At 41.0% G+C, this 17,805-nt stretch overlaps 1 protein-coding gene across 3 annotated transcripts in view; it reads left to right on the top strand.

The window, feature by feature from the left end:
• Positions 1 to 17,805, top strand: part of KIF24 (kinesin family member 24) — a 42,913-nt gene that overhangs the window by 6,009 nt on the left and 19,099 nt on the right. For 2 of the 3 annotated variants that reach the window (XM_089498011.1, XM_089498012.1), the window contains 7 exons: positions 159 to 268; positions 2,828 to 2,940; positions 3,464 to 4,079; positions 4,305 to 4,494; positions 8,434 to 8,531; positions 13,013 to 13,228; positions 16,075 to 16,162. In XM_089498011.1, coding sequence (XP_089354137.1) covers positions 3,478 to 4,079; positions 4,305 to 4,494; positions 8,434 to 8,531; positions 13,013 to 13,228; positions 16,075 to 16,162 — 1,194 coding nt within the window. In that variant the 5' untranslated portion in view covers positions 159 to 268; positions 2,828 to 2,940; positions 3,464 to 3,477. The remainder of the gene's footprint in view (positions 1 to 158; positions 269 to 2,827; positions 2,941 to 3,463; positions 4,080 to 4,304; positions 4,495 to 8,433; positions 8,532 to 13,012; positions 13,229 to 16,074; positions 16,163 to 17,805) is intronic. The other variant, XM_089498013.1, reaches the window with a different exon arrangement.

Raw genomic sequence — 17,805 nt, 5'->3', positions numbered from 1 at the left:
AGACTTAGAAAAACTAGGTTCAGATCCCTATTCTGCATGAAAGTTACTGCATGACCCTGAGTTGGTTATTCTATCTATCTATCTATCTCTATCTATCTATCTATCTATCTATCTATCTGTATTTTATTTACTTCTATCCTGGCTTTCTCCCAATATAGGGACTCAAGATGGTTGTGACTCATGTTATCCCTAACATGCCTCACAGATAGATGGAGAACCAAGAGAGCTCTGTAGAGGACAGCTGGGAAGGGATAACAACTTGATGAATGTGAGTAAACTTTGCCCATGATGGGTGACTGTGTAATCAGGCCTCTGTGATGAAATGTACTTGTGAACTGGGACCAGCCTAAAGGGCAATGGCAAGCCCCCTCTGAACCAATCTTGCCAGGAAAACACTGTGATAGGGTCACCTTAAGTTGGTCACCATAAGTTGAAAACAACTTGAAAGCACTTAACAACAAATTGCTTTCACGATCTTCAATTATGGTGCACCCAATATGTGGGAAGCATTTAACCTCAAAGGGAATTGTCAGCAACTTGAAATAAATTGGAATAAAAACCTCAGTCTTTACTTCCGTATTTAGATGTGTACCATCCATGACTGATACATGCTACAGGAAGTTTTAGAAAGTGTACAGCAAAGTTGGGCAGCTTCCAGGGATTAGGGCTGTATGGGCCCCTTGCAGGGGCTATACATGCCTCACAGATTCAAATGCTTTTCACACACACACGCACCCACCTTTTTTATTCAGAACACACCCCATGGAGTGTGAGGAACAATTTTGCTTTGTGCTGGGACTCTCCTGAGCTGCTTTAGGCCCAAGATAATCCTTTATTTAGCCACCTGGGGGAGGGCATATACGGTGGACCATTCCCATATGTGGGGGATCTGTTCTGGACACCACCCTCCACGGCATAAAGGGAAAAATGTTTATGCTCAAGCCCTGTTTAAAACAATGGGTGTGCACTCCTGTATGCAGCAGGGCGCACACATTCCATTGTTTTAAACAGGGTTTGCCTTGTGTTTAAGGTTAAAGCCGCGTATGGCGCACCTGCGTGTGGCGCACCTGCGTATGGTGTGGGCTCACTGTACATTCTTTGGGGTGCACTTGCACTCCTCTTTTGATTCACAGTAAAAGGAAATGTAAACCTGAAGCAAACTGTATGTAGTCAGTCACCCTATGCATATTACCAGTAGTTTGACATACACTAGTGGTACTCAAAGTGGTGGCCCACAAATTAGTGCCAATTGTGAGCTGCAGGCTGCCAGTCTGTGGTAAGTTTCCAGGAAAGAAAAAACAGTTGTAGTGATTGGGAATAAACATAGTACCAGTCCTTGGCACATTGGAGGAAGGAGAGGAAATCCTGCCAGTCATATGCCTTAAGAAACACTGAAGTAGATGTATTTGCAAGGAGCAATAATGTGTTTGAGGTTCTAGCAGTTTGTCTTATCTATTAATACATGCAAGACCCTTTTTGTCTTGGCCTTTGTGGTGTGATCTATCTATTTCACAGCCTTTGATTGTGGCTACAGGGGGCTTTGGGGACATATGACTGGCCTGAAAGAGGGAGGTCTAAATTTAGGCATAGTGAATTCTGTAACTGGTAGGGTGAGCGTCTGCAGCTTGAACCATTAGTCACAAAGACTTTACAAGTGTAAGAAGGTGGGAGATGCAAGTAAGTGATTGTTATATTCTAGTATAAGGCTCTCTGTGCTGTTTTGTTCTGTGAATTTTTGTGTGGAATTAAGTCTGTCTTGCTTGATTAACTGATTCTCTTTACATACAAAAAAAGTTCAAGAATGGCAACTGAAATAATGAAATTACATGGTCTTCCTGGTTGGATAAATGAAAAACACTTTCTTCTATTGAATGAAATCAGTGAAGGGCTCCCTGTTCTCCTTTCTTAAGAATATAAGTTTAACTGATGATTTGGGTTGTAGAACCCATTCTTTCCAACCATAGGTGATCTATTGGCATGATTTTGAAGAGGTATTTTTTTTAGTATTGGCAAAGGATGGGATGTACACCAATGTGAACACAGACAGCTGGCATCCACATGGTTCTCTTTCTCCAATCTCAATATTTTTTTTACACCAGCAAAGTAGCAGAAGCTGTTGTGAAAATAGTAGTGATGCAAGGCAGGGTAAAAATCCCCAAATTAAATCTATTAATATTACCCCAGAAAAGCCAGTGAGCTATCAAGCTGTCTGGTAGACTGATTACTTAACCCTTTCAATAGCAAGGTTAAAACAATACTGCTGCCTAAATTAGTAGAGCTAAAGCTTTAATTAATTAATTAATTTTAAGATTTGCAAAACCATTAAAACCCAACAATAAAAAAGCCGCTATCAGCAGAATAGAAAGATGAGTCCAAACAAACAGAAACAGAGCCATCAATTCTTAGTGTGCTAAATTTTCAGAAGTAACCAGTGTGATGCAATTACCAGAAGAGTTGCCATGCCAGCCTGTTGTGGAAAAGAAAATGAAATAAACACAACATCTTGTGGCACATTAAAACACTGACAGACTGCTATGGTAAACGCTTTCGTTGATTAGGAACTACTGTATTGGATGCATAGAATGTTTTCTTAAGTTAGCAACTGATGTGTATATGTTGTTGTAGTAGAGAGAGAGAGAGTATTGTAACCTGTGAAGTCATAGGGAGGTTATATGCAAGCCAGAAGACTTTAGCTTCAAGTCTCCTCCACCATTTGTTCACTGAACAGTCTTGGAAAGCTCTCATTCTTTATCTCACTGTTATAGATGAGATAGGAACAATATAGTGATATTATTAATTTCATTTTTATCCATACCTTCCCTTTCAGGAAGATCAAGGTAGTGTACCTTATTCTCCCCCTGCCCATCATATCCTCAAAACAACTTGGTGAGAAGGAGTAACTGGCCTGAAGTCACCCACTGAGCTTCATGGTTGAGTGAGGTTTGAACCTGAGTCTCTTTTATTCACTTTCTCTGTACAAGAGCAACCATATTTGAGCTTACTTCATAGTAAGATCCACTTTGCTCAGTGGGATTTATTCCCACTGTATAGAATTACAATATGAGCGATGTTGTGGTTTGTTCTTTCAGCTTTTAATAAATTGTTTGTATAGGATAATACTGAAGAAGCCAAACAACTTGGAATAGCAGCCTAGAGTTCAGGAATACTTCGAGCTCTTTATAGGAATAGCTTTGGGCTGGAAGGGTGGGAATTGCATAGCAGGAATTATCCTGTATAGGGCTTGGTCTCTGAAGTGCTGCTGCTAGAATACCCTAAAACAGTCAGCCTGCTAGTGTAATGAAATGATAGTTTTGTGATATCCAGTCAGCCTGTTATCATGATTAAATAGAAGTTTAGTGGCAGCAGTGCTTGATGGATTGTATTTATTGTTTTGGGGGGGGGGGGGGAAATCACATTTTATTGAAGTTTCCCCCCCCCCTTTTGTCTTACTTATTTAATTTAGACTTTGAATCGAAGATGGCTTCATGTCTCTACGAATGCCTCTGTGAGGCAGAACTTGAAAAATATTACCCCCATTTTACTGCCCTTGGTTTTCAGAAGATTGACGAACTTGCCAAGGTCTCTATGAAAGATTATGCCAAACTGGGGGTACACAACATGAAAGATCGTAAGCGTCTCTTCCAGCTTATTCGAATCATCAGAATGTTGCAGGCAGAAGAAGCAACAGCAGGGAGAAAGCAACAAGGTTTTCAGGCTGGTGCTATCCAACCTCAGGTGACCAGATCTGGCCCTCGGAGACAACTCCACTTTGATTCTCTCTCAGAAGAAAGAGATGGAAGGAAAGATCTTGAACTCAGACTGTGTGTGTTATCTAGTTGCCCTGGAAGTGAAGAGAAAGATGATTTAGCTGCTGTGTTAAATCATCATTCTGAATACAAAAGACCCAGGAAAGAGTCTTTGAATGCCTCTTCAACATGGACAGAATACAAAGTGGGCATTCCAGTTAGCAGCTCATCGAATGATATTGCCCCTCTCTTAGGGGACATTGAGACCCCTTTTGTCCAAAGAGTATCTCATGTTTCAGGTTATAATTATGGAGTACCACATTCTTGTATCAGGTAATAAGTGTTTACTTGAAATCCTTTATATGCAAAGATGGCCAGTGATGTAATTTTCTCTAGTAGATGGGTCAAATTTATCAAGTCGTTTTAAAAAAAAAAATATCTGAAACCAGAGATCCCAAAATTTGCTTTGAGCATACATTGTGCATATATGTTTTTTGTCTGCTTTTATTTGTGTGGTGATAGTTTTGTAACTGCCCTTTGATATCCCTTGTTCTGTAGGCCTATTTCTTCTGAGAAAGAGACTCCATGGACTGAGACAGACAAGATCCGTGTCTGTGTTCGAAAGCGTCCCCTTGGCTTGAGAGAAGAACGGCGTGGAGAAGTGAACATCATCACAGTGGAAGACAAAGACACTCTCCTGCTCCATGAGAAAAAGGAGGCTGTGGACCTGACCCAGTATATTTTGCAGGTTGCAGTTTTTTTCTGTCCTTTTAGTTTGCTATTAAAACTTGTCATGTGAAAGGATCAAATGTTCTGAGAAGCTAAAAGGGAGCCAGTATTGTTTCTGTAACATAACCACCATGTATCCCTGCTATCCAGTTCCACAGAACTAACAACTTGTGGAATTGTTTATGAACTGCAGCTTCTTAACACTTTTCCTCCCAAAATAGTAACTCCACAATACTCAGGTATTGTGGTTACACTGTACAGACAGTGATGACATCTGTGTCTCTATGCTCCTAGAAAGTGTGCTTCATCCTGTGATGATAATAAAATGTGTACTTTTCTCTGCCACCTAAGAGTTAAACAACAAGCAGTATCTAGGACACATATGGGTTAATTATCAACTATGTGCAGCTTACAGGTCTGTTCCCTGGTCCCCAGCTGGTTAGCCTCTTCTCCCTGCTGCCCACCGGATCCGTGCTGAGAACAATGGAAGAGGGCACCAGCTTCAGCTGTTGTTCCCAGCTGGGCAGTAAGGGGAATGCATGAATGGATTGCTGTAGTGGTGTCATGATCAGGTTTAGCTGTAGAGCTGTAATTTGTACCACCACATTGCACAAAAACATTTAATGTAGGTCATGTGGGCAGAAGCAGTTGTAGTAAAAGAGCAGAAGTCGCCATTTAGGGATGTGGTCTTCTAGGATATATCAGTAAAGGAGCCATTATGGAACCAGATCACAGGTTTGGTAGGGGAATATTCCAAAACATGCCAACAGAGTGATGTGAGATATAACTGAACTTATGTTTGAATGGCAATAAATGTCACTTGTCTCTTGTTTGACTACTTAAAATTATTATTTAATTATTTGAGGGTTGTCCCTGATTTACACTAAAAGACAGGCTTGTTCTAAATATTAAATTTCCCTCCTTGCACTTCACCCTCTCTCTTTCCTGTTAGAAACTGATTATCTTTTCATTTTTGCCTGAGGCTTATATGCAGAACAAAGGCAAATAGCACTGAGCAGCCAATCTTGTGAATGCTCCTTTTACTAGCTTCCACAGTGCTAGAGGGTAAGAGTCTCATTCAGTCAGTACACAAGTTCCATCTTAATGTACTCATTTCTCTGTGCTGTCTGCACTGCCTCCTTGCTTTTTCTTCCTTTTGGAGTGAATGGATTTTGAGCTAGCAGTTTTGCATCTTTTCTTCTTAGTCCCTTCTGCTTTTTCATGCTGATTGACAGCAGCATGAATTTAACCAGCCTGCAAAGAAACCAGGCTCACACAGTGTATGTGTGTGTGTGTTGTGTATAGATATATACACATACATACACACACACACATTTTTTCCAGGCAAGCATTCTCTGAAGATGCTAGCCACAGATGCTGGCAAAATGTCAGGAGGAAACCCTTCTAGAACATGGCAACATAGCCCAAAAAAACCAAGCTATGCACAAACCTGGAGTCAAGGGACTGAGACCAGCTGTTTAGAATATGAACTAGAATCTCAGTGGCCCGTGGCCAGCTTAATTATAATGTACCATTCATTTCCTGTCTTGATTAACCTTATTTTTCCTCCATCTGGCTAAGGAAAAGTCACTGATTTCATCTGGGTAGGCTGAAGAATAAGCAGTGCTTTTGCCAAGAAAGATTCTCTTCCTAAGTGAAGTTTCCTTGCAGGTATCTCCATCCCCTTAGTTGTGGGTTGGCTCTTTTTAGGCAAATCACAGATAATTTTTACAAAAGACACGAGGATTTCAGACAACAAAATTCAGGACTGTTAATAGATTTCCACCTTCATATGCCCTTTAGCATCCTTTCTATAATTGTCAGTTTGTTTTCAGCTTTGACCAGGTCAGCTGCTTGTTCATTTTCCAAATGGCAAATTCTGAAATGACATAATACAAACCTTTTCAGAAATAGGACACCAAGCCAGCTACTGCTAACATATTTGATTTTAGCTGTGCTTATTGTCTAGTGAATGTTTTGTATTGCTGTGTTAGATAATTTTTCACCATACTTTGTGGTTCTGGTTTAATTGTAAGAATAAATCACCACTCTCACAGATTGTTTCACAGGCAAATGTCAACTTTAAATCTAGGCAGCCTGGACAATTTTCAGGTTTTATGGTTAAAAAAACAAAGCCGCACTGTCCCATGATGTTTAGGTGGGCAATACCCATACATTAGGACCAACCAAAATGTCACAAAAGGATGCAAGTTCCACAACTCTCTAGAAACTCTTGTGAGCTCTTCATCTGGCTCAGTGGCAGTGATAGAAGACAAAACAGTGCAAGAAGGTACAGAAAGGTCCAAACAGTAGACATTTTGCAGTTTAACATTAAGATACAGAATGCAAATTGTTGTTGAACATCTTGAGTTTTCTTTCCTTCTTATGTTCATTTTAATGGAGTTTTGTCTAAGCTGTAATCTGATATGGGCCTTTTTAGTTTGTCTGTGGTAAAACTATGAGGTGTCTTTTCAATCAAAGTCTCCCAAGATTTCATATGTTTAAAATCAGTTACATTCAATGAATTGGAAACAGACTGGATCAGAACAGAGTTGGGGATCATGCAGACTTCCCAATGTTGTTGGATGTGGTTCCCAGCACTTCTCACCATTGGCTATGCTGGTCAGGGCAAATAAGGTTTGTAGTTCCAACAAATTCTGGAGGGCAGCATTATTCCCAACCCTGCAAAGGCAACTCCTAGGGCCATGGTCCATTGCAGCACTCCAATGTGAGGAGTACCAGGTGCAGACATCATTGTGGGCAAGGTTGCAGGGTTGCCATAATTCTCTACCACAAACCGGGACAAAATGTAGGATAAAATTTAGACCAGAATGTAGGACAATTGTAGGATGAAATTTAGCTCAGAATGTAGGACATTTAAGAAAAATGGAGGACCTTCAATGTCCTGCATTTTGGGCTAAATTTTATCCTACAATTGTCCTACATTTTGGTCTAAATTTTGTCCTACATTTTGTCACGGTTTGTGGTAGAGAATTATGGCAACCTCATGGCCTCAGCTGAACTACTTGATCTTCAGGTTCCATTAGACTGCAAACTTTTGTCTCAAGAAGGGCTTAGCCTTGGGACACTTGGAAGAGAGTGAGTGTTTCAGAGCATATTCAGATTGACTTTCCTTCAATACCATATATTGCAGATCTCCCTCAGGAAAAAGGTAAAATAAATCTAGGCTAGACGGTTTAATCTCCATGCCAATTTGAAATTAGTGACCCCTTTCCTTGACAGCCTTTTCTTAGGTGCAGCTGTTGTGTCCTAGTGGTCTGCTGGAGACCCTGGGATTTTTGCAAGTATGTCAGATTCTTAAAATATGTCAGAGATGTTGTTCTCCCAAGGCCTTCTTATAGTCTTTGAGCTTAAGAAAGTGTGTACCCAGTAGGCACATTCCCCCAGCACAGTTCTTCCCTGTAAGAAGAGTTGCTGGACATCCTGAACACTGCTGGCAAGAAGCAGTTACAGGTCAGGAGGGTGTGAAGGCTAATGATCTGAAATCATAAAACAAAAACTGCATCTGAAACTGTTCAGGTTTCTTTTTACCCAACATTTTGGAATAGTGAGTCCTTTTCTGAGCCAGATTTCATACTATAACTATATGTGCACATTTCCATATCATCAGTGTCCATCAGTTCACTTCAGGAGGTTTGAGATGCACCCCACCCGCTACATCATAATTTTAGATACATCCCATACTTTTATTTCCAGTTACATCTGCTTGGTATAGTAGAAAATGAAACGAGAGAGAGAGAGCTCCCATTGGCCTTTATTTGCTGAAATTTGTTAGTTTGCTGTATCGGATGAAGGTTGTATATTGGGCTGCATTTGGCCATGCATTGCCTCAGCTTGATATGTGACCCCAACACTGGGCTTTGTATTTGGCTACCACAACAGCTAAGCAAAAAGAGTGAAATTTCTCATCACACAACAACCTTTTTCCTTTTTTCAGCATGTGTTTTACTTTGACGAAGTCTTCGGGGAGGCTTGTTCCAATCAGGATGTATACATGAAGACTGCTCACCCCCTCATCCAACACATTTTCAATGGGTAGGGTGTCATCGCATGGTTTGTCTAATAACCCGTTTAACATTGCATTCTGTTCATGCACTTCATTCTGCTCTCCCTTCTTCCTTTCCTTTCCTCATGAACTTTTCCCAAAGCCTTTTCTATGTTTTCTGTATGAGTTGGTTCTTTTATGATTGTTCATTTTTTAAAATCCTCCCTGTTACATTTTTTTCACATTTCTTTAGATCATAGGTGGCCAAAGTGTGGCTCATGGCCCAAATGCAGTCCCTCCACGACCCCATCATACTTTCTGGCAAAAAAATATTTTTTTTCACCTGAAAAGTGGCAATGCCACTTCATCAGGAGTTGATTCCTGTTGGGGGGAAAAGTGTCTTGTGGACCAAAAAGTGTTGACGAGGGGAATAGGCATAATAATAATAATTTTTATTTATATACTGCCTTTCCAAAGGGTCAAGGCAGTTTACCAAAATGCAAAAACAATTACATAAACAGTTATTTAACATATACACAACTAAAAATTCACCCCCTTACCTCAACTAAAATATCAACATCAAATATAGTTAAATTAACTGCATTACAGTATTTTAAAATATTCCCTCCCCTACCAGCCCAATACTCCCTTGCTCCCCCCAAAGGGATGACTCTCCTTTGCCGTTGCCCTGGCCGGTGGCAGGCCCGTCACAGCAGGCACCCAGCCTTTATCCCCTTCCCAAGGGGGGCAGGTGTTCCTGGTTGGGTACCTGGGGCCTGGGCCTGGCAAGAAGCAGTCTGAGATCAGCAGTCCACCAGGTGAGATGGAGCATGCAGGTAGCAAGCAGCAAGCCCACACAACAGCAGGAGGTAGTAGACATCTCTTCCTGGGGTGGTGTGGTGGCCTGTTGTTCTCTCCTGTTCCCCCACTTTGTGCTGCCCCACTGTGCTGTTTATACATTGTCCTTCTGCCCTTAGAGCACTCTGTGATTTCACAGGAGCCTTGGGAGCTGGCGTTCTTAAGGCCCTTCTTCCTTGCCACACCCCTTGAAAGCAGAGTCCAGTGCTGAGGCTTGCAGGTCTTTCCAGGGGCCTTTGGAGCTGGAGTTCTTAAGGCATTTCTCCCTTGCCACACCCCTTGAAAGCAGAGTCTAGTGCTCACACCCACTAGAATGGAGTTTGGGGGCATTTGGAAACCAAATAGTTTTTTGGTTTTTTTAAGAATTGGAGTTCCTGGGGGCCCTGAAAACACCCATGGAGCCTCCTATGACATGCAAGCTACACATTCATTGCTATGCAAGCTTCAGGATACAGGAAGATTTGTCATTAAAAGGGTCTGGTTGAAGCCTGAAATAGCCTTTTAAAAGAAAAGAAGGAAGATTGGGACCATCTCACCTAAGACAGGTTGGAGGTTTGTTGAAATGACATTGAAATGATTTGTTGCACCCGTGAAGCTGGACATTTTTGGATGCATGAAGAGGAGGGGAGCAGCCCATCAGGGTTGGGGGGGGGAGAGGGGGGGGAAATAGCTCCATGATTTGGAGAGGTTACCCAACCCTGCATTAGATGTGTGTCCTTCCATTTGGCTCAAGAGGCATTTCAGAATTTAAATCTGAAGAAGTTACATAGAACAATCAGCATAAAAATATCAACCAATAGAAACCAAAAGAAAACGCATGAACATATGTAGAAAAATGAGCGCTGAGTATAGAGTTGATATCACAGCTTAATTTATTCTACCTGCCTGGGCAAACAAAACATTATGATTGCCCTCTTGAAGACTTTTGTAGAAGCCACCTTAGCTTCTCTTAGGAAAGTGATTCATAAGGAACACACTGCCATGAAGAAGGCTGAGTTTTTGTAGCAGATATGTGTATGTATGTTTTTTTTTAATTGACCATAGAATTATTTTGGAGCATCTCTCTGGGATGAAATTTGGAGATATTGTTTTGCAGTGGCTTCAGGGGCGGGCGGGCTGTTTCTGAACGGCTTGGGAAACTTCAGTTACAAAATGCTGCAGCCATTGTTGATTAGTCTCCTTACATGGAACACACAACTCCCCTCTTGTGACAACTTCATTGCCTAAAGGTCTATTACTGAATTGGAAGACCAAGGCTGGTGGTTGTAGCTTAAACTGTGCTTTCTTGCATACCTCTTGCAATTTAGTGCTGTTCTTGGCTAGAAAAAGAGCAACCTCTTGTGGCCATTTTGGATTTCAGCTGCTGATTCAAAATAAAGTGTCAGTATGGAGGGTGAAAAACTGAAGCAGCTATCCATTGGTTGTTGCCTTTTTCCGCCCAGAAAAGTCATGGCACATTCAGCAGGAGCTTCAGTGATCCTGTTTTGGCTTAAGCAGTAAATTAACTACACACTCTTTAATGTGCTTGGATTTCCTTGCTGCTTTCTCGCAAGCACTCATGCTGGTTTATGAAAGATAAGATAAACTGATAGTAACTTGGCTCCTGAGAACACCTCATGAGCTTTTTGCTGAGAAGGATATTGAATCTGGATTTCCTGCTTTCACACTGATTGGCCTGCTCTGCTCCATCATCCTGGGAAGTAAGCTCAGTTCCATACACTATAGTTATTGTCTCCTTTCTTGGTTTTAGCAATTGCAGTAGCATAACAATAGCATGTACACTTCTATACCACTTATCAGTGCACTTAAGCACTCCCTAAGCAGTTTACAATGTGTAAGCTAATTGCCCCCAACAAGCTGGGGACTCATTTTAGTGACCAGTGGAAGGATGCAAGGCTGAGTGGATCCTGAACAACTGAGGGTTGTGGTCTTGCAGCAGCATCTCTACTCCTATAAAGCCATTCCACTTAGTACAATTCCCACTTTTTTTTCTTTTCTTTTCTTTCTTTTTTTTTTTTTTGTCTAGACCATTTGTTTTTTAAAAAGCATACCATCTTGCCTCAGTGTAACATAGTTCATTAAATTATGTACTGTATAGTGTAACATAGGGTGACTCAGGCCTGTTACAGACTGCCAAAATAAAGCTGCTTCAGGTCTCTTTGGAGGTATGCTATTTAAATGATGCATGGGTCCTAAGAGTCCGGAGGTCGCACCAAAGCCACACTCCATTCCTAAGCACTGGAGTGCAGCTTTGGTGCAGCTTCCGGATTCTTAGGATGCATACATCATTTAAATAGCATACTTCCAAAGAGACCCGAAGCAGCTTTATTTTGGCAGTCTGTAACAGGCCATAGTTTATTAAACTGTGGGTCTGAATTAATAAGAAATGTTCTCAGGACATCCCCAAACTGCACAAGAAGTGATCCTCATTACTTTGTGTCACACTTCTGTCTGAGAAGGGTGGAAAATTTGGAGAAATGACATTATTCTGCTGAAAGAAGTGGGGTGGGTAACCTGTTGCAAGCTGTCCGGAGGGTCCAGAGGATGGCAAAGAGATTCATGCCCAGAGGAGGTTTTAAAAGAGTGCTGTCCCCCTTCTCTCTTGTCCCTCTCCCACACTGAAGGATTGTAGCAAAAATTAAGATTAAAAAAAAAGTTAGAACTCCTGTAATTTAAGAGTGTCTTGTTTCTAACCCATGAGGAGAAAGGGATTGTCACACAATGCTGAAAAGATGGTCTTGAATTGTTGAAAAGCCCAGTGCATTTTGGACTGTGAGCTGAAGCCTTCTTCAGGCGGCTGTATAAAGAATCCCCAAAGAATAACACTTGCAGTAAATATATGGCATCAATTTACATAGGAGCATTAATATATTTGTACTTTGCTTGTAACCTGTATATTCCTACTTCCAAGCAAAGCTACAGAACTTTCTGAGCTAGGAAATCCACAATCATTTGCTATCAGGATTAAGGCATGTTCATAAAATTTGTTGTTGTATGCATCCAAGTAATTTCTGGCTTATGACAACCTTGTCATGGGGTTTTCTTGACAAGTTTTTTCATAGGGGGTTTGCCATTGCCTTCTTCCAAGGCTAGTGTGACTTGCCCAAGGTCACCCAATGCCTTTCCATGACCATGCTGGGATTTGAACCCTGGTCTCCAAAGTCAAGTCCAACAGACCACTATACCACACTGGCTATTCATAAAAGGTTATAGTTTATTTTATATTTTGTAAGTAGGTAAAGATAGGCCACTGATAAGGAAAGGGACTGAAAATTCTGAGTGATTTTTTTAAGAGTATGATGTGGTCAGCTTTCTAATTTAAGATTAAGTTTTTAGCCTTGTTTGACATGTTTTCTTTTTCTTTGTGGAACCAGTGGGATGCTTTCCAACTTCACATAAATCCTCTATACTAGGTGATCCTTGCTTACACCTACCATCCACCTCCTTCAGTATGCCCTGTTGCATTCACTATAGTCAGGCCTCTTAAAGATGCATCTGGTATAGCCAAAACAAACCGTAAGTGAACACAGAAAGACTTTTTGGGGATATACTTACTGATCACAGTAAAAAGCTAATTTTAAGATCATTATGTTTGAACATTGTGTGTGTTTTATCTTAATCATCTATATTTTAACAGACCATTTTTAAGGTACCTCTCTCTGTTCTATTACAGTGGCAATGCCACTTGTTTTGCATACGGGCAGACAGGTGCTGGTAAGACCTACACTATGATCGGCACTCACCAAAACCCAGGACTCTACGCACTGGCTGCTAAAGATATCTTCAGGCAATTGGAAGCATCCCCAACTTGTAAAGACCTTCATATTTGGATCAGCTTTTATGAGATCTACTGTGGGCAGCTTTATGACTTGCTAAATGGAAGGAAGAGGTACTCATATTGAGAACACAGATTTTGAAACAAGGACTGTAAATCAGATGCAGCTGAACAGAATGAAAGCTTCTTGGCATGATAAAGTGATAACAAAATTTTGAAAGCCTTTAAACAACTTTAAAGTGAAGTGTTTTTGGTGTGTCTAGTTGGGCTTTTAGTTTGTGTTTTCATGCATGTTCAATTTAATGATCAACTAGAAATTCAGGAACAAACTTCCCCTCTGGCAGATATCTTCTGGTCCTACAAGACAACAGGTTGAATATTGGAGCAAGCAGAGGCTGACAGCAGAGGACACCCCCTATGAGGAGTGAGCCACATATATCCCTTACCCCCCACTTTTGTACTGCTAAACATTCCTCCCCCAATTATTGTTTTTTAAAAACTGGGCAAAATTGAGCCAATTTTGGGCAATTGTCACTAGACAAGAGGAAAAGCCTCACAAACATATGAAAGTACTTTCCCCACAAGAACTCCATACTACCCTCCTCTCTATTCCTCTGCAGTTCCTCTCTAACTGCAGTCCCAAATACTCCCATCTATAGTGAGAGAGAGAGAGATGGAACTTGGTCTACTCTTTTCCCTTAAAACAAATTGTAGGCATAGCTTGGACTCTGCTTCATGTGTTACACTAAGGTAACTTGTCATTTTTGGTGATGACAGGACAAAAAAGTCTGCTGACACAATGGTCATGAAAAAAGAGAGACACTGGCAGGGTTGCCAGGTTAAATTGGTGATGGGGCTCCTGTATGATCAAGAGAGCTTAATATACAGTTTCTTTAGTATAATTATGACACTTTCCCCCAGCCCCTTCCCCCTTTTTAGCTGATGCAACAACTCCAATACTGCTATTTACTGGCTGTTGAAAAGCAGGGGTAGGATGAGGGACTGTCCAGCTCTGTTCCTGTGGCTGGATGCACAGCAGTGATATAATTCTCCAAGACTCCCTGAGGACCCCAAGAGTTCAGTAGACTGTTGTTACTGTCCATCCAGGAACGTGAGCAGAGCAGGCTTTCCTGCTTCTTAGAATCTGTAGATTTGCCTGTCTTCCCTTACCACCATTGCACAACGTGCCTTGAATCTTGTACAAGGAGAAAGGCAGGATATTAATAAAACCCTAGAAAAAGTGTAACTGGTAGCATATTACATCAACAGGATTTCTGGCTATTGTTGGTTCAATAATATCCATCAAAAGCCCACCCCACCCTTCTACGTTTTCTGACTCTTTTAACCATCACACAGATTTTTAAAAAGTACTCCACACCAGGCATTTCTTCTCTCAGCACAAAAGGAGGCTGCTCATATGGAACTCTGTCACGTTAGAATTCCTTTTTCTGTTAGCAAGGTGACCTTAGAAACGTGTTGATGTTTGCATACCAAAGGAGCTGCTTTCTAGCACAGGAACTTGAGTGTGTTATGTTGTAGGAATCCTGCAGAGATTGAAGACTAAATGTTCAATCATCTCTCTGGGTTGCTAACTGTACAATCAGCAGCTAACAGTTTAAACATCAATATAATTAATCTCCCTCTCCCATGTCAGTGACTGTCTTGGTTTGATAGACCAAGCATTTCCCCCTGTATTTTCAAGTGTAAAATGTAATGCAGAGCTGCCATTGGGAAGTTTCAGCTGTAAATTCTACTAGACAATGTGTTGACATAAAATGAAACCAGTTTCTAGCAGTGGCTGTGTATCTCAAGTACAATTAGAGTTATTCCTCCTCCACTGTTCACTAGGGAAAGAGGTCAGGCAATAATGGATCCTTACCTTTCGTTGTTGAAATGGAACCCATTTATTATTGTTAACTGCCTTTGAATCAGCTTTGATTTTGGGGACAGTAAATAGGTGAATGTTGTTCTTTGCCTCCAAGTCATTTCCAACTTTTGGCAACCCTACCACAGGGTTTTCTTGGCAAGATTTGTTCAAAGCCGGTTTGCCATTGCCTTCCTCTAGCTGGGAGAGTGTGATTTACCCAGGGTTACCCAGTGGATTTCCATGGATGAGCAGAGATTCAAACCCTGGAGTCCTAGTCCAACACTCGAACCACAATACCACGTTTATTATTATTATTATTATTATTATTATTATTATTATAGTTTATTTTTATAGCACTGTACATACAAATGATCAAATCAATAAAAATGAAACCTGCCAATGGCATACAATCTACACAATACGTATAAAACAATAGGTAATAATATAAAACAGAATTGGTTAAAATAAGCAGGCAACAATTAAAATCATCAACATCAACTATCCAATCAAATATCAGATAGATAATCACACAATGCCTGGGAACGCTTACCTGAACAGGATAGTTTGTTCAGGGATGCTCAAATATGTGATCACCTTATCTTAAACATTATATTCATAATTCTGCAAAAATATGCTGTAATGCATTTCCCCTCAGTTTTTCTGAGCAAAAAAATCAGAAAAAAATGCAAATATTTGCCCTGAATTTTTCAATTCCCCCACTCCATCAAGGCAGGATCTTTTCTCTCATTGCAAGCTGTATTACACTATTTATTTATTTTATATCCTGCCTTTCTCCCAGTACAGGACCTAAGGTGGTCTCTTGTTATCCCCAGAGTCCTCCCTTGACCCCTGCCTGTTATTGCTTAGGATTTCAAGGAAGTTTATTTTACTTTCCCAGGCTTTTGATTATCTGACATCATGGTCAATTTTTTATGTTTCTTACCCATTTTTAATTCAGATGTTGGATATTGATTGCAAGAATACATTTTCTGGAAAACTTTTGACAGAATGAAAAAAAAATGTAATAAGTAGGTTTTCTTGTTGAACCAGTTTCCAAAGCACTTTCTCTACTAATCTGTGTTTTTCTTGGTAGACTGTTTGCAAGGGAAGATAGCAAGCGTGTTGTGCAGATAGTCGGGCTGCGTGAGATCCAAGTCGATACCGTCAACCTGCTTCTAGAGGTAATTCTGGTCACCAGCATGCATGTTTTAAAATTTTCCAGGGTCTGCGGCACATCCAAACATTATCTGCAGCCTGTCACCTGAAACCTCTCTTCCCACCAATCCTCCCCTCTGTGCCATCTTTCCATGCTGCCAGCTGATCTGTAGCAAACAGCTGAGCATTTAGGAAAAGAAAGTGGGACTTTTAAGCTCCAATGAAACTGTGGAGGAGCTGGCCACAGTATAAATTAGACTGAAATAGAGGGATACTGCAGCCCACTTACACTTAAACAACCTAACAGTTATATTAACAGTAATTTCAACTGTGGTATCTGAAACTGGAAGGGCCTAAATGACTTGAAGGCACCAGATCCCCTCAGATATTGGACATTAAGCAAGCTCAGTTCTGATTAGTACTTGGATGGGAAGCTGCCAACAAATGACAGGTGTTGTAGGCTATTTCAGAAGACGGAACTGGCAAAACCAACTCTGAGTATTCCTTGCCTAAGAAGACCCTATGAAATTCAGGGGGCTACCATAAGTCAGCAGGTAATTTGAAGGAACAGACACACAGAAGAGATCCCTGCTAAACTCTTTTGGTATTCTCCCATCCAAGTGCTAATGAGGGCCAACCGTTAGCATCCAAAACCATATAACATTGGATGTGTTCAAGTGATGTAATGTACCACTGGTTTCCAAACATCACGGAATTTGTGTTTTGTTTTGTCTTTACATTTTACATTTTGATATTTGTTGTCTTTTCAATGACTGACATACTTGATTCTTGGTACTATGAGCAGATACAAAAGCAGGCATGATGACCTGTGCATTCAGCATTCTTGACAAAGCTCAGCAAATGTATAATTGGAATAAACAGTATAAGAAACACCCTGTGGGAGTGAACCAAAGGACTGTTTAGTCAGTATTTTGTTCCCACAGTTATCAACCAGTTGCCCATGGGAAGTCCAGAAACAGGATGTGATTGCAACTGTGCCCTTGCTCTTCTGCTCCCCAAGAATTGATAGATATAGTCCCTTTGATGCTGGAAGGAATAACTACAGATTAAGGTCAAAATTGTGCATCAGAAGCTACTTAGGTTGTTGTAGCTATGACCCTGACATGACATGCAGCCCTTCTAGCAAATGGCAGCAGTGTTTATTGGAGCCTCCTGTGTGGTGTCCTGTTGCATTGTGGAAGTTCCCATTGTACCCTTTGTGGAAGTCCCAGTGATTTTGCTTTCCATTGCCTAATGCTGTGGTTTCCAGCCTTTGGTTCTCCATTTGTTTTGAGTTCAGATCCCATAAACCCCAGCCAAATTGGCCAACAGTCAGGAATTACAGGAACTGAAGTCAAAACATCTGGTTCTCAACCTTTTGCCCTCTGTCTGTTTTGAGCTTCAGAACCCAGAAGCCCCATCAAACGTGGTGAACAATCAGGAATTATAGGAACTGAAGTCCAAAATTTCTGGAGGATCAAAGGTTGTCACTGGCCTAATGGATCCCATAATGCTTTGATGCCTATTGTGTAGTGGGATCCAGTGGGACAGTTGTTTAGCCTCAGTTTCTCTTGTGTAGACAGTTCTCCCCATCAAGCCTGTGTTGGCAAGGGTAAATGTAATAGGAGCTGTAAAGCGCTTTGTTCACTGCAGTGGATCCAAACTCTAA

The sequence above is a fragment of the Sceloporus occidentalis genome, unplaced genomic scaffold (assembly GCF_023333645.1).
Source record: "Sceloporus occidentalis isolate IW3139 unplaced genomic scaffold, rSceOcc1.0.p SCAF_1, whole genome shotgun sequence".
NCBI classification, from domain to species: Eukaryota; Metazoa; Chordata; class Lepidosauria; order Squamata; family Phrynosomatidae; genus Sceloporus; species Sceloporus occidentalis.
Note: the sequence above shows the minus strand (reverse complement) of the source record. Positions and strands in the feature narration are given on the sequence as shown.